The sequence below is a fragment of the Microcebus murinus genome, chromosome 2, assembly GCF_040939455.1.
Source record: "Microcebus murinus isolate Inina chromosome 2, M.murinus_Inina_mat1.0, whole genome shotgun sequence".
Lineage (NCBI taxonomy): Eukaryota > Metazoa > Chordata > Mammalia > Primates > Cheirogaleidae > Microcebus > Microcebus murinus.
In genome coordinates, this window is record NC_134105.1 from 12,169,593 (window position 1) to 12,186,888 (window position 17,296).

At 39.7% G+C, this 17,296-nt stretch overlaps 1 protein-coding gene and 1 long non-coding RNA gene across 6 annotated transcripts in view; one reads left to right on the top strand and one right to left on the bottom strand.

The window, feature by feature from the left end:
* UBR4 (ubiquitin protein ligase E3 component n-recognin 4) overlaps positions 1 to 15,245 on the bottom strand; it is a 141,330-nt gene extending 126,085 nt beyond the window's left edge. For all 5 annotated transcript variants that reach the window (XM_020285476.2, XM_075994537.1, XM_075994543.1 and 2 more), the window contains exons 1-9: positions 15,021 to 15,245; positions 8,708 to 8,805; positions 7,234 to 7,337; positions 6,064 to 6,193; positions 5,815 to 5,954; positions 5,209 to 5,311; positions 4,929 to 5,070; positions 4,652 to 4,776; positions 420 to 544 (exon numbers count right to left, since the gene is read on the bottom strand). In XM_020285476.2, the coding sequence (XP_020141065.2) occupies positions 420 to 544; positions 4,652 to 4,776; positions 4,929 to 5,070; positions 5,209 to 5,311; positions 5,815 to 5,954; positions 6,064 to 6,193; positions 7,234 to 7,337; positions 8,708 to 8,805; positions 15,021 to 15,196 (1,143 nt within the window). In that variant the 5' untranslated portion in view covers positions 15,197 to 15,245. The remainder of the gene's footprint in view (positions 1 to 419; positions 545 to 4,651; positions 4,777 to 4,928; positions 5,071 to 5,208; positions 5,312 to 5,814; positions 5,955 to 6,063; positions 6,194 to 7,233; positions 7,338 to 8,707; positions 8,806 to 15,020) is intronic.
* A 183-nt stretch (positions 15,246 to 15,428) lies between these two features.
* Positions 15,429 to 16,175, top strand: LOC105884026 (uncharacterized). Its single transcript, XR_001160044.2, has 2 exons — positions 15,429 to 15,513; positions 15,908 to 16,175. It is a non-coding gene; the product is annotated as an uncharacterized LOC105884026 (long non-coding RNA).
* The last annotated feature ends 1,121 nt before the right edge of the window (positions 16,176 to 17,296 follow it).

The window sequence follows — 17,296 nt, forward strand, 5'->3', positions numbered from 1 at the left end:
TCCACTCACATAAAAGCAGCACATCAAGCCCATCAGATTGCATTCAATCACAAGTTATAGTTTCTATGTGCTTACCACTATCTAAAATTATCTTGTTCATTTTATGTCTCCTCTAAAAGTACACTGACACATAGTAAGCCCTCAAATGTATTTGCTAAATGAATGACTAATCTTTCACAAGGTCTACTGCCACCACAAAGTTGTAGTGTTTTCCACAGAGCCAAAAGACAAAAGTAAGCACCTATGCAAACCAATAAGCCAAATAAACAAGCTGAATACCTACCTCTTAGACCTATTACTCAGGGAAAGGAGTGTGGAGAATATTCTAAGTCCCTTCCTCTATCAAGGAAGAAAGTGAAACTGGCCATATTCCCTCATTTAAAAATCAAGGTTCCCATATCCCCAGTTAATTGGCTTACACATTTCTGGACAATTGTAGCTGCATCACTTTCATAGTCTTCTTCTTTGGAGCTCGTGGACCCAGTCCGCACTTGCTGGGCACTACCCACATGCAGGATGGCCATGCAGGTTGCTACACTCACACCTGAAAAAGAAGATGCACAAGTCCCAATCATGGAGTACTCCCAAGTATCCACCAAAGCTGAAACACAAAACCATACTGCACTCACAAGCAATTCCATGATTTCATTATTGAAAATAAACTCCATAAAACCATACAATCCAGCAATCACACTCCTAGATATTTATCCAAATGAGCTGAAAACTTCAGTCCACACAAAAAAACTGCACAAGTATTTACATCAGTTTTATTCATAATTGCCAATAATAAGAAGCAAACAAGATGTCCTTCAATAGGTGAATAAATAAACTGTGGTATATCCATACAATATTATTCAACAATAAAAAGAGATGAGATATCAAGCCAGAAAAGACATGGAGGAACCTTAAATGCATACTGCTAAGTGAAGAAAATCAATCTGAAAAGCCAGCTTCCTATATGACTCCAACCACATGACATTTCAGAAAAGGTAAAACTATACTATAGACAATAAAAACATCAGTGGTTACCAAGGGTTGGCAGATAGGGTAAGGGATGAATAGGTGGAGCACAAGGGATTTTTAGGGCAGTGAAACTATTCTGTATGACATGCACATGGTGGATACATGATACCATACATTTGTCAAAACACACAGAACTGCAAAAACACAAAAAGGGAACCCCAATGTAAACTATGAACTTTAGTTAATAATAATGTATTAATATTGGTTTATCAATAATAACAAATATATTAATACTATGCTAATTCAAGATATTAATACTAATAGGAAAAACTATATATGGAGAGAGAAGATATATATACAATTTTATATAACAGAGGAGGTCTATATAAACTGCTCTATTTTTCTATAAACCTAAAACTGCTTTAAAAATAAAATCTAGTAATTTTTTTAAATAAAATAAAAAAATTATTAAGATTATGAAAAAAAAATCTCATACTTGGTATTTCTCAAAGACATCAAAGTCAAATTGCTTTCCTTAAATCAAATCCCAATTTATCAAATTTCAACAACAAAGCAGACTTGGTATCTTTAATCCAACTAAAAATTTTTAAGGAATCTTTAATCCTTATTGACTTTAATCACTTATCGACTAAGTATACTGAGATCCATATGAGGGTCATAAAATTCCCTGAAAAACAAAATTAATAAACCTCAAATTTAAAAATGTAAGATCAAAGGTAGAGAACTAGGAAACTAAGCCCTGGAAACTGGCTTGGAGAGAACACATTCTCACATGTGTCTTCAGCTTTCTAAATGCTGCTGCTCTAGCTCAGTCCCTAAATGTGTCTTGCCTGAATTACTATAAATTCCTCGTAACTAGTCTCCCCACCTCCAGTATTTCCCCACACCAAAATACCTGCACACTACAGCCTGAATGTTCTTCTTAAAATACAGCTCAGATTCTTTCACACTTCAGAATATTTAATGGTCTCTACTGTCTAAAGGATGTGATCCAAATGGCTCAGTCTGCATTTCTGAGTCCTATTTTCTAATTATACAGCATCCATGAATACCTGCAAAATCTACATTTATACACACACATATGCTCGCTCACACACACACACACACACACACACACACACACACACACACACTTCCTCCAAACTCTAGAATACCTTTGGTCCTGCTTTTTTCTCTGCCTAGGGATAACCAACCTGAAATTCTACTAGTCTTTTTTTTTTTTTTTTTTTTTTTTAAGAGATAGGGGCCGGGCGCGGTGGCTCATGCCTGAAATCCTAGCACTCTGGGAAGCTGAGGCGGGCGGATTGCTCAAGGTCAGGAGTTCAAAACCAGCCTGAGCAAGAGCGAGATCCGTCTCTACTACAAATAGAAATAAATTAGTTGGCCAACTAATGTATGTATAGAAAAAAATTAGCCGGGCATGGTGGCACATGCCTGTAGTCCCAGCTACTCGGGAGGCTGAGGCAGCAGGATTGCTTGAGCCCAGGAGTTTGAGGTTGCTGTGAGCTAGGATGACACCCCGGCACTCACTCTAGCCTGGGCAACAAAGCGAGACTCTGTCTCAAAAAAAAAAAAAAAAAAAAGAGATAGGGTCTCATTCTATTGCCCAGACTGGGATGCAATGGAGCAATCGTAGCTCATTGCAGCCTCAAATTCCTGGGCTCAAGTGATCCTCCTACCTCAGCCTCCCAAATAGCTGGAACTATAAGAATGAGCCACCAAGCCTAGCTAATTTTTTTTTTACTAATTAGTCATTTATTTATTTAAGAGATGGAGTCTTGCTATGTTGCTCAGGCTATTGTCTTAAAATCCTGGCCTCAAGTGATCCTCCTGTCTCAGCCTCTCAAGCAGCTACGAGTATAGGCACCAGTCACCACCTTTCCTGTCTTATCAAATACATCAAAACTCTTTCATGGCCGGGCACCGTGGCTCACGCCTGTAATCCTAGCATTCTGGGAAGCCGAGGCGGGCGGATTACTTGAGGTCAGGAGTTTAAAACCAGCCTGAACAAGAGCGAGACCCCATTTCTACTATAAACAGAAAGAAATTAATTGGCATACTCCACCTGCAGTACTAGAAAAACAAAAAAAAAAAAAAAAGAAAAGAAATTAATTGGCCAACTAATATATATGTAGAAAAAAAATTAGCCAGGCATGGTGACACATGCCTATAGTCCTGACTACTCGGGAGGCTGAGGCAGGAGGATCCCTTGAGTCCAGGAGATTGAGGTTGCTGTGAGCTAGGCTGATGCCACGGCACTCACTCTAGCCTGGGCAACAAAGTGAGATTCTGTCTCAAAAAAAAAAACCTCTTTCATGGCTACTGCCTTTCTCAACTGTAAGTGAGCTCTACCTCCTATAAACTTCCATAGCACTTTCTCCTGACCTCTTATTCCATTTCTCTTTATATATAAAAGTTATTTGCTATTAACTACATCCTCTAAAAGACAGTAAGGTTCATAAGAGCACAGATGCCTTTATCTTTTTATTCCTATTTACACACAGACATTCCAACCAAAGCTGTTCAAACAACAAAGGGAAATAAACCAACTTCAGCAATTTCAAGGTCAGGTTTCCATGACTCCCTGTTCAAACCCTCACTTGCAGAATCAAGTAAACTTACAAAAGTGCTATACTTTCCAAGACATACCAGAAATATGGCATGTCTTGGAATTTAAAACCAAGGATCAGGCCAGGCGCGGTGGCTCATGCCTGTAATCCTAGCACTCTGGGAGGCCGAGGCGGACAGATTGCTCGAGGTCAGGAGTTCCAAACCAGCCTGAAAAGAACGAGACCCCGTCTCTACTATAAATAGAAAGAGATTAATTGGCCAACTAATATATATAGAAAAAATTGGCCAGGCATGCTGGCACATGCCTGTAGTTCCAGCTACTCATGAGGCTGAGGCAGCAGGATTGCTTGAGCCCAAGAGTTTAAGGTTGCTGTGAGCAAGGCTGACGCCACGGCACTCACTCTAGCCTGGGCAACAAAGTGAGACTCTGTCTCAAAAATAAAATAAAACCAAGGATCAGTGACTTGGGTTAAAAAGTCATGTTAACAATAACTTAAAAGACAGTAAACACCAGCTGCCAGGCCCCAATTCCAAGGCCATATGATCAACAGGAAAAAAGGGGATTTTATGGGATCCTAAGAATAACATTCTTCACATTTATCAATATAAACAGATACCACCTGTTCCCACAAAGCCTTTTTCAAACCTGCTCTCATAGCAAGATTTGATCTCTCTCCCCCTTTCGTTTACCCAAAATATTCTATTATTTCTCTTATTGCTTTTATCATCCTGTTTTATATTATACTGTTTAGCCCTGTTCTCCACTGCTCAGGTATAGGTTCCTTGAGGCCACCGGCCACATTTATCTCAATATCCTGACAGTCCTTGGCATCTTGTTTTTCATACAGTAGATACTTAATATTTGCATATACTATGAAATAAATATGTATATAACACAATGCTAACAGTTAAACAATCAGACCATTTACAAAGATTTCTACTGAAACCTTATTTCACCTAGATGCAATATTAGATGACCTTTGGGGGAAGGAAGGAAAGAGGGAGAGAGTAGAGTACTGAGAAGAATTCTCATGATTTTCTGAATGTATATTTGCGTTTGGCTGAGAAAATGAGACCAGACACAACAACTTCTCACCTGCATACAGACAACTTAGGCTGAGGACTGTCACATCTTGTAGACGAGAAGGATTCAAAGGTTCCAGCACAGGTAGAGAAAGCGTATCTAATGCCATAGTTACATCAATCACCAGTGAATGAAAACTAGAACATAACAGAGGAGAAGATCAACAAGTCTATCTTAGAATCACTTGTTTCTATAGTGTGATAGTCAAAGAAAATCAATATGTCATAAAAACTAACCAGTTATCTTTTTTGATTAGAATGTAAAGCATATGCACTGTGGAGCACCTTACCCATTTCGAACAGCAGTGGCATCTGCTACTGTTGCAGGCATGATGAAGAAGGAATTAGCTAACACTGCATCTTGGAACCGATTGATGTAGCGTAGGAAATATGGCAGGTTCAAACACACACGCAGTAGCTTTTCTGAGCCACCTACATTAATGAAAAGGTATAAGTTTACAAACAGGCCTCTCTGTCTGATGTTTGATTCCTCTCCATATGAAAGAAGCACACTTAAGGAATTTTTGTAAGCAGAAAAACCAACTTTCTGAGAACAGCTGGGAGTCTTACCAAGCTCTTGAAGACTAGCTACATTTTGAGCTATAAACACATTTTTGGTTTTGATAGCAGAGGCTTGATCTGTGGATGACTGCTCATCATTTTCTCCTTCCACCTGAAAAGAAACACAGGGCCTATCAAGACAGTACCATCATATCACGCTGCCTGCTGCCCTGGAGTTTCAGAATCAGACCATCAGTCAAAAGTAAGCAGTAGCTCCATAGATATTCTTCATATTCCTCAGTTAATAAAGGGGAAATTCCTCACTAATGTTGGGGAAAATGCAGGTTACATTTCCAAGAGAAGGGAAAAAATATATAGCTTTAAAATACATATATTCTATAACTAGTACAGAGTGATGCCTTTTATAGAAAACTATACATGTTCTTTATTCATTTGCATTGAGAGATGCTTAGAAGAATGGTCACTAAAATAACAATATGGACAAAAAGAGTTGGGTGAATTTTCCTTGTTTTGTTTTGTAGTCTTCAACTTTTTTCTACCATAGGCATGTATATCATTTCATATCACAAACATAAAATACATTGCTGTTCTCTTCTAGTGTTATCATCTTAATAAATCCCATGGAGGCAAGGATATTTGGCTGAAAGAACTCACCAGAGTCTGTGGACTGATAGGTTGTGACACTACAGTTCTAGGGTTGAACACTGAGGTCAGCTGGTTCAAAAAGTTCATCTGTACCTCCTTCTGCCTCAGCTCAGGGCTTACCGGGGAGGCCAGCTCTTTCTGATCTTCCACTGTAAAATATAAAAGCAAGAAAAGGGCTGAGCAGAATGCCACTGGAAGGCAAAAAAGGAAATGCTGGCCAAGAAGGCAGCCACGTAATCAGGTCAAGAGAACACCCACCATCTGAAAGCGTCTTCACTGTTTGTGGCAGCTTGGCAGATTTCATCATTGCTGTAAATGTGATAATTTCAGTTCTATCTAGTCGGCTACAGCCAGTACACAGGCCCTTGATTAGGAGAATCAAGTGTTTCTAAAAAGAAAGCAAATTCAAATATATCTTTCAGAAGACTCCATTCTTTTGGGAATTCTGACACAGGGCCAAATTTAGGTTCACATAAAGATCAGCAATTTGAGGGAGAATACACTAAAGCAAAGATCGGAAGCTGATGGTCCTCAGACCATATCTAGCTTGTAGATTTGTCTTATTGTTCTCACGGTATTTTTTTAGTATTTGAAGGTACAGCTAACTTTTTAAATTGAAGGATTCACATGTAAATCCATATTGCTTACATTTTTCAATAATTCACAAAATCCAGCAACTATGTACCTCCATTTCTACAGAGCAATAACCACCTAGAGCCAAAGAGTGTTTGGTTCCTTTAGCTCAGGGCTGCAATCTTCTCAACTAGCACACTGTACTCACTTTCTGTTACTTGCCTCGCCCCTGTATGTATGTAAATTTGCAATAAATGTTCCAATTCAGCCCCACTATCTGTTTTTATAAATAAAGTTTATTGAAACACAGACACATTCATTCATTTACGTAGTGTCTAGGCTACCTTCACACTACAAAGGTAGAACTGACAGGTGCAATAGATAACATTTGGTCTGCAAATTATTTCCTATCTGGTCCATTAAAAAAAGTTTACCGGTGGGCATGGTGGCTCATGCCTGTAATCCTAGCACTCTGGGAGGCTGAGGCAGGAAGATCGCTCAAGATCAGGAATTTGAACCATCCTGAGCAAGAGTGAGACGCTGTCTCTACTAAAAATAGAAATAAATTAATTGGCCAACTAAAAATATATAGAAAAAATTAGCCAGGCATGGTGGCGCATGCCTGTAGTCCCAGCTACTAGGGAGGCTGAGGCAGAAGGATCGCTTGAGCCCATGAGTTTGAGGTTGCTGTGAGCTAGGCTGACGCCACGGCACTCTAACCCAGGCAACACACTGAGACTGTCTCAAAAAAAAAAGTTTACTGACCTCTGCTCTATGCCACCTGCTCTCCATCAATTCCTAGTCAGCATAATCCTACTTTATAATAAGGACCATAAATGGGTCCATCACTCTCACCTGAGACACAGCACAAGCCTCATCTGGATTCTCCAGACGCAGGAGAGAAAACTCAATGAGAACTTTACAGGCTGCTGCCACCGATTGAAGTTGGTTCCGGGGAACTGGGAAAGGAATGAACTTTACTTAATCTCAGACTGCTCAGCCCCACAACCAATCGATCAAGCAAAACAAGTATTGAGCTCCACGTCCAACATTCCCAATATCATTCTATGCTAATAATCATTCAGAAGCAAAACCCCAAGGCGCAAACAAAGGTATTTTGGCACTGATAACCATCAATCACATATAGATCAATTTTACTTAAATTTATTGGAAATTAAGATAACTATTATAGGAGATACTTATGTCACACTTAGTGCCAAGTACTTCAAATGTATTAACTCATTTACTTAAGCCAATTTTATGAGGTAGATACTGTTATCCTCTCCCCCCATTTTTAACAGAACAACTACTAAAGCACAGAAGTTAAAAGACTTGCCCAAAGTCACATTCAAATCCAGGCAGAGTTCATGCTGTTAGCCACTAGACTAGGTATCCTCAAACTACGGCCCACATGCAGCCTGTCGGGTGTCCTGCTTAGCAGCCAACTTGTCCGGGCCCACAGTGCACATGTGTGGAATGTGCGTCGCACTCTCCAAGGCCCTCCAATGGTCTGAGGGACAGTGAACTGGCCCCCTGTTTAAAAAGTTTGAGGACCCCTGCACTAGACTACACTACTTCCCCTTTCCCGTAGATTCTAAAATGACATTTTGCAAGGAGCTTCCTACCTAAAGTTTCTTTAAGCTAAAAGCAATCCTTCCACCAGTAGCCAGTACCTATATTAAACAGTATTGGACACTGAAAGATTATTCAGCAACTCTATAGTTTCTTTTCAGTTTATTTGCTTAGCAAACTATTCAAGTAAGCAAATAATTAGAATTCTTGAGAACTGAGTTAGGATTTAAAACAACTGAAAATGTAAAAATTCAGAAATAATGTAAAATACAGCTTCGTCACTTTTTGGGCAGAAAAATGAAGAAAATGTGAACTGAAGTTGAAATACCCTCATATATAAGAGAACGCAAAAGAAGAGTTCACATTCTCACCAAAACCAAGTATGTAATATAGCCTTAGTGTCTGCTAACCCCACAGGACAGTATCTATCAATCACCACCCCCCAAGAAATTAACACACTAGTAATTACATGTATGAATTCAATAAAATACTTTTGATCAAGAAGCGAAGGGAGGCTGACAATGGTTATGAAGCAGGTGTCTAAGTTCCATAATTTTTAAATTCCACTTAGTTGGCCTAGGTAAGGAAATCTCTGGAGCTCATCCTAGCTGACAGCTATCTCCGCTCCTGGGTGAGCAGCTTAGGAGTTCTAAAACACAGACTTCATTAACAGCTTGTACAGACACTCTAACAAAAGAATAAACAATCCCCTTATTCACAAGCCTTCAGAAGCGAGTGACAAGAATGGAATACTTACTGAGGCTGCAAACTGTTGTAATATAGTGTGTGGAAAGTGCAACAAAAGATGAGTAGAATGGTTCGTACTGCTTTTCATGGTGCAGGATTTCTGATTCACTGCCAAAAAACAAAAAAGAAAAAACAACAACAACAAAAACAGTCAGATTTACTTAGTATTTACTATGTGCTAGATACCCTTTTATGGACATTACCTTATTTAATACTTTTAGCAGCTCTACTTGATAAGTAGTATTATCATCCCTATATTCAAGATTGGTAAACTAAAGTTTAGAGAATAAAAATTAAATATCTTGTTCAAGATTATCAGGCTTAATAAGAAGCAGAAGGTAATAAATAAGCAGAAAGTAATAAACAGAAAATATTTTCCAACTCACTTAGAACTAAAGAAATGTAAGTACAAACATAACAGGATACCAATTTGTTCTATATTACTGATTGGCAGTGACCAAAAGCAAATAATGCCTTCATTATTGATGGCCAAAAGGGAATAGACCAGAAGAATCAAAATTATTAGTGGTAATACAGATTAAAATAACCCATTTTGAAGATCAAACAAGGCTAGCCCATAATGCAGCAACTTAAAAAGAATCAACAACTAAAGGTAGGAAATCATGTGATCACTGCTAAAAGCCAAAATTCACCAGATTCCAGAGTTGTACCCTCACTCTACCTAAAGCTAGATCACAACAGTCAATGATTTTTTTTTTTTTTTCTAACCACATCCCTTATCTCTAAGAAATAAGGAAATTCCTCTAAGGAAATTCCTTCTTCCAAAAACATCTGGAACCCAACTAGGTCTAAAGGCTTGATACATTTAAGTCATCCTATCAAATCAGGTGCTAATCCATAATTGATGAAACATGAAAGCAAAGAAAAGACTAAAATGTATCATATTAAATAAAAAGAGCAGAGATGTGGCTAAATAGTTTCCTTAGTGTGCTAATTCCCCAGCAAGAAGTATGAGTCTAGGAAGGGAAATGTAAACAAAGTGAGGACTCCATTCACTCCCTGCAAGACTATCCACTTGCCAAATGAACACAGGAGCCAAAAAGACAAGTCAATGTTTGGAAGATGCCAATGTCAGTGACGAATCACCTCAAACAATTCTTAAGAGTCTGGCACTGCAAGCACTTTGCTATTTGGAGATTTATCAAGGATAAATGGGTATGTATCAAAGATTAATCCCTTATCTTAGAATATCTCCTTCACCAAAAAAAATTTATATATTTATGTAGCACCTATCATATGCAAGTTTCTTCCTGCTCACCAAGGATCACTTTCCCCTACTTGACAGGATGATAAAAAGGAGGAAACAAAACATTTAAACACCAAGCAGCACTCAAAAGTTCCTGGTGACCAACATACTTGTAAGGCTCATATAGTCAAAGAAAATTCCCTAAATCCCCTTGCTTCTATCTCATATACTTAGTTTTTCCTTCACTTCCATCCTTATACTTTCTTTATGCATTGTGCTAAGGCTTTCACATTCTGTAATTTTTGTTTCTGAGACACAGTCTCGCTTTCTCACCCCAGTGAGAGTATAGTGGCCAACTCTGTAATTTGATGTTGTTTTACTGAGTTCATTTACCTTCCCCAATTTATTTCAAAAGTTCAGAGCTGCTTACCCCCACTTTTTTCAGCTAAACAGGTTTATCAAATCTAAGAGAAAAACTGCCCACCCAAAGAATGAACCTATTCTATTGTTTTCATTCTCATTCTGATAAAATATAGAAATAGATTCATTTAACTGCCTGGTGCAGTGTTACTCTATTGTGACTTAATGAACCTGACTTCCTCCTCTAGAAATACACAATAGTCTTATTCCAACAAAGAAACGTGAAGAATGAACTTTGGGGAAAGATAGACATTGGCAGAGGAAAATTGGAGCAGTCTTTGGTTCCACTTACAATTTGATTAGGGCAACTAAGAATAAACCTGGGTAAAATTAGTTTTAAAAAGACTTGAGGGAGGGAACAGAGAAGTCATGGACATTGTCATATCTCCTGATTTTAGAGAACAGCGTGCATGAGTCAGCTAAAAGGGATGTGCGGGGCCATACTTCCCTACCCAACCCTCATTCTACAAGAAACTGATAGACACCAAGACACCAGAGGATGCTGAGAAATGAAGAAATGTAACAAAGGGCAAGAAGTTAGGTAGGAAGGGGAAGGATGAAGAAACTGAAGGCAAATACAAAGAAAGAAAAATAAGGAGACTGAAAGGTGTCTTTGTTCTAATTGGTCAAGCTATTTTCCTGAAACACCTGCTGCTTCTAATAAACTTTTCAACAATAGCACCACTGAGCCTGAAACACTGCTGATAGACATAGAATCTGAAGCTTTTATAGTGCATACTAAATAAATGTGACGCAGAGTACAAAGACAAACGGCAGCTAAGCAGCCAGGTCAGAGAATCCAATTTGATGTGTAAGTGAAAAAGGAACTGGTAGGGTCTGGAAACATCTAGGTCTTTCTAGAAAGAAATGGAAATGTTAGAAGGGGATAAATTATAATAAAAGACTAAGGATTCACCTCCCTTCTCCCTCTTAAATAACATACTGTTTATCTTTTTTGTAAAGAGTAAAAATGCCAGGAGCCCATTTTCCCACATCAGATTCATGAACTCCCAAGTATATACAGAATCCATGATGCTTATTCATATATGTACATGGTCATCTGTGTGAACCAAAGAACTGAAAACTTTCTTTCAGATACCTCCCTCATACTCTTGACAAACCTTTGGTGAATGTTATACTAAGATATGGAAATATTAATCACAAGGACTAATCTCACAATTATACTCTATCTTTTAGTAGTGGGCTTTTTTTTCCCCTGTAGGTCAATTATCAGTTCATGTCCTACAGCATATAAATTGAAATGAACATAGCATTCATGCATCCCTTTCTCCTCTTCAAGATTTTTAGGAAATGACTGTGCATTTTCTAACAGGAATGTTTAACAGCACCCTCAGCCCCATTCCAAAGCAGATTTCTTTGCCCTAAATTCTATCAAATATTTGGGAGTAGAGACTCTTAAAGAGGCCAGGTCTGCCCAGGAAGGACTGGCTCAGGGGAAGGGGTATATGTATTTTTTTTTTATCTATAAAGATTCAATCAACATGTTCAATGACAAACATGCTCAACAGTATATCTTTCACAGAGTTAAGAAAGGAATTCTCAGTACCTTAATACAAAGGCTACATTCCCCAACTATACTAATTAATCCCACACATGGTATGTGCTCCATTGAACTAGTTCTAGTTCCATTTCTGGCCTGGGAAAGCAATAGTGTTGAAAAGATTTTCTTTAAGCTATGTATTAAATAACAGTGTTAAAAAAAATTTAGTGGTCTTTACTACTAAAAGACATGCTAGTGCTACAGGCAATAGAAATGAAAATGATCTCCCTTTTAAATAAACTCAGGTATCTTTTTCTTTTAAAAATCTAATGACTTTTGAGAGTCTGCTTCCCAATTTATTCGTGCTGATCTGTTTCTCCTTTGTTTTACAGTTTGGTTACAAAGTCAAATAAACTTAACAAACGGGGTCTAGACCTAGGAATTTTTTGTACCTGCCTTTTCTTCAAAAAGTCAATTCTAACCATAAAAGTATGAAAAAACAGAGATAGAAAGTAGAATGGTGGAGTACTGAGGACTCTCCTAGAGCATATGTCATCATTCCCAACAGTCAACAGACAGGAATTCAATGGATGAACAGGCTGCCAGACAGAAAATAAGGGCTGGCATGATGGAGCCAGGACATCAAAAAGGGAAGCAGAAAGTAATAGATTGCAACAGAAAAACAGACAGTCCTTGCAGACAAGGAAGAAAAACACAGCAGGCAGAACAAGAGAAAGAAAACAAAGCCCACCTCAGGATCTATAGTGTTGGCTTTGATTTGATACTATATTCTGTGGCCATAACTCTTTACGCAAGAAAGACTTCCACAATTCTGAGACCTTTACTTCATATTCTGGAACACCAAATACATAAAACTTTTGAGAAACAGAATACTGATACAAAGGTATAATTTATGTGCTTTAAGCTATGGGTTGGCAAACTATGGGCCTGCCGGCCAAACCCAGCTAGTCACCTTTTACTGTATGGCTCAAAGCTAAGAATGGTTTTAATGTTTTTTAATGGTTGGGAAAAAATCAAAATAGGCCGGTGCAGTGGCTCACACCTGTAATACTATCACTCTGGGAGGCCAAGACGGTAGGATTGCTTAAGCTCAGGAGTTCTGAGAGCAGTCTGAGCAAGAGCAAGACCCCATCTCTACTAAAAATAGAACAAACTAGCTGGGCAATCAAAAAAAAAAAAAAAACAGAACAGAAAAAATTAGCTCGGTGTGGTGCCACACACCTGTAGTTCCAGCTTCTCAGGAGGCTGAGGCAGGAGGATCGCTTAAGCCCAGGAGTTTGAGGTTGCTGTGAGCTAGGCTGACACCATAGCACTCCAGCCCAGGAAACAGTGCAAGACTGTCTCAAAATAATATTTTGTGACATGTAAATATCACATAAAAGTCTAATGTCATTGTCCATAGATAAGATTTTGAACACAGCCACACCTATTCATTTATATGTGTGGCTGCTTTCACACTACAACTGCAGAGCTGAGCAGTCCACATAGTGATCACATGACCCACCACTATTTACTATCTAGCCCTTTATAGGAAGTTTACCCACCCTTGCTCTATACCAAACTGAACACGATATGTTTAGCTCTTCTCACTGTAAAGAACTTGTAAGCCAGATTTCTCCTGCAAATTCTTAAGCTCATACTCCTCTCACAGAGCCTGCAAGACATATAACAGGCTTTCGAAGAGAGGGTGTGGCAGAGGCTACTAACACACAGCAAAATTTAAACAAAGTTTGATGTATTTCGTTTTTGCTCCTTCCACAGGTTGCAGTGTGTTGCTTAACTATTATAGTTTAAAAGGCATGGTCCCAGAATACAGGATGTATGGGAGGGTGTCAACAAATTACTTTATAAACTACTCAGCTCATGTCCATGTAAACAAAAAAAGCATGTTCTAAAAAGAGTGGAACATGATAAGTAACATGACTATGATTCGAGAAAAATACCACTAATCCAAATGTTTAAAACAGTAAAAAGAGGCTATATAATTTGAAAGTAATATCTATGATACTCTCTTACATCTTCAGAACATTCTTGGCTTAATGATTAGACAGAAAAACCCTTCTGTAAAGTTAACTGTGAAGTCACCAAACCCAACCATTATTTTATTATAATTTGTTAAAAACTCTGCATCCAAAGCATTGCAAGCCTAATAACAATAAAAAGCACTATAATAAAAAACTTGTCAAATCATGGGCCTCCCCTGAGTAACAAGTAGTAATTTCTAACCTCCTGGATAACATTTAGTAAACCCTGGTTGACATGAAGCTAAAATGACCTATCTAGCAATTTCAGGGAGTTGCTGAAGTAAGGTTTGGCTAGAAAAATGAAAGTGAGACTGACTTTAAAAGCATAAGTCTACTATTAAACTAATAAAAGACTCCTCTGCACAAAGTATGTCAGGAAAAAGCACTCTGAAATCACCATCTTCATATGAGTACAACTCTCACTAGCTAAGAATCACTGTGCAAAAAGATAAAACCGTGTAACAGCAACAGTCTGGTTTGTAAAAGAGTGACGATATCCTATTGGGGGAGGGGGAAGGGAGGGAGAGACGACACACTCCTTTGGGAAAATGATCTCTCAGACTCACACACTAAAATATTTTTAATCAAAGACCGTTAGGAAGGAAGTGTACAAAGAGTGCAAGTAAAAAGAAAGTCATCAAGGGTAACTAGTGGCTTCAGTCACAGAAATAGCACGTGCCCCCACTGATTACACCACTACGGAGAAACGGTTATTAAATTATGGGGTAGGTCCCCAACTTAAACCCGAAGCTTCGCTCCCGCTCTGGCTAGGGGGATGAGTGAGAGCGAGAAATGCAAACTCATCTGTGCCTTGACCTTAACACAGGGACAGCCCTGCGGACATTCCCTTAAGAGCGCGATGCATGTCAAAGTCACTCTCAAACGAGTCTGGGCACGCCCTCTCTCGAGGGCGGCCTCAAAAGTTTTGCTCCAGAGGGGAAACTGAGGCACAGATTATTTATAGGAGCTGGCGGAAGGAACCCCGGATGAGCCCTCATTTCCCAGGGCCGGAGAGCCCCGAGGCCGGGGCTGGGGGGAGGGGTCCCCCAGCGGCAGGAGGAGGCCGGGGAAGCGAGTCCAGATGATCCAGATCGACCTCCCTTTCCCCCTCCCCCCACTGCGCCGCCCCGCCGGAGCCGCCGCCCGGTACCTCTCGATGACTGAGGCCACCAGCTGCGGCAACTCCTTCATCTCGAAGGCGGAGTAGGACGCAGACAGCAGGGGCCGCACCGCCACCTCCCAGCCAGGGGTCGTGTCCGCCCCTGTTGCCGGGGCCCCCGGCGCCGGAGCCGCTGCCGCCGCCTCTTCGCCGCCGCTCGTCGCCATCTTCCGTCGTACTACTGCGGCTCCCTCCGGGGGCTTGCCACCGGCCCAGCGCCGCCTCCCGGGAGGGGGCGGAAGTGACGCGGTAGGCGCGTCAGACTACGCGACGCGGTGCGGGCCAAAAAAGCGCGACGCACGGAGCGGCTGGTTTCTCGGCTCTCACAGCTGGAGATTGGCGAGTTGTGGGGGCGGGGCGGGATCCTGCGCCTGCGCAGAACGCAGTGTTTGGGAGGCGGGGTGGGGGCGTTAACCTCCGCGCCTGCGCGCTGGAAGGCGCTCTTGCAGGTGGCAGCATCGTAGCTTCCGGGCACCCAGGAAAGGTGAGTTTGGGACTCAGGTTTGGTGGGCAAGTCCTGGGCGGCATAATAGATTATGCGTCGGCGAATGTAATGGCCCCAGCTAGGGACACCTAAGGACGAAAAGAGGAGACCAAAGCTTAATCACTCTCACCCGCTTCTTTCCCTTCCTAATGCCCCCAGTAGTAATACTATAGCGCTTCAGAGTTTACAAAGCTTTCTCCCTACACCACTTCTCGCTATTATTTTAATCACTAATCCTGATTCTCTTCGCGCTCAAGTCTCTTATATGTTTGGATTACTCTCATTAATAATCTTACCAGATCTCTAATGCATCCCGCTTTGCAATTTGTCCCACAAGGTTACGTGTTCCCCGTTTTCCAACTAGTAATGAAATAATGTAGGCTTTTATTCACAGGAGATAATTCTGAGATTTTTGCCGCTAAAATGATCTGGCTACAAGAGCTGGGAATGAAAAGTTATTTGGGTCGAGGAAAGGTATGAATGCATTGAGGACAGATCTTGATGGACGGCTTCGAGCTCTAGGCCTGTGGCCTGCAGTCAGCGGCTTCGGCTTCGCAAGAACTGTGGACTGTTTGAAATCCCTAAAGCACTAAATTCTCCCGCATGTTTTGGAAGTCTTTATCTCGATTGTAATGCTGATCAATAAATTGGTACCTGCTTAATCTTTTAGTAAAAATATATATATATACATACATTAGAAGTAAAATTCAGTCAAAGCCAGTCTTGGAGGAAAATGTGGCTTCAATGATAACAGTAGGGATTTTCCTTTAGTGTGTACTTACCAAGGGATAATAATAGCAGCAAGTTTCTTAAACATGAAAAATGGAAGGAAAAAACTTTCCATAACACGATAAATATTGCACTGTTTCGAGATGCTGAACCAGAGCCCTTAGGAAGGGCTGGAGACGAATAATTTTATAGTGACTTTGGGACATTAATTTTATTTTAACCAAAAGACAAAAATAATCTGCAAAGGTTCTCTCGGAGATATTTCAGAAAATAAAAGATCAAATGTTCCTGCTCCCCTTCCTTCCCCCTTCATCTGCTGGAGCCAGAAGAAAGGGAATAAAAGGCAAATGCAAATTATCCCAGGGAAATCTGTACCTGTACCCAAATTCATATTTATTATATACTTTTTTATATTTCTGGCTCATAGATTGGGAGAGAGCAATCCAAATAAAGATCTTCCTTTATTTACCACATTTATTTCAGTACTGGAGGTTTGTTCTTGTGTTGCCACAAAGACTTGGAATGGCATCTTCATTCCAAATTTAGATGACAAAAGAGAGAAACAGACTAAAAAAGAATTCTAGATGAAACACAAGCTGATACTCTCATCAAGAAAATAAGATAGAAACTAAAGAATTGTAAATAACTTTTATGAATTAACTGAAGAATTTAAAATACTAGTTCTCTTCTAATTCCTGGTTCCTGGCAATTAACTGAAATTTAAAACTGATAAAAGATATGATATAGTCATGTTACAGAAAATACAATTAAAGAAAAACCAGCAGCCATTGCTGCATGCTATGGTTTAAAGATCAGTGTGAGGCACTGATGAAGAGAACTACTGGGAGCTGTTAAAGTTCTATATATTGTTTTTTTGTAATTTAGTGATTTACTTAACTAGAAGATTGTGGAATATATTGTAAATGTGCAATAAAGAATGGCTTTAAAATTTTTTATTAGTAAATGATTTAATGTCTGGAATAAAGAATTGTTGGTAATAGGCTTATGAATCTATAGAAAGAAAACCTGACATTTATTTTCATTTATAATTACA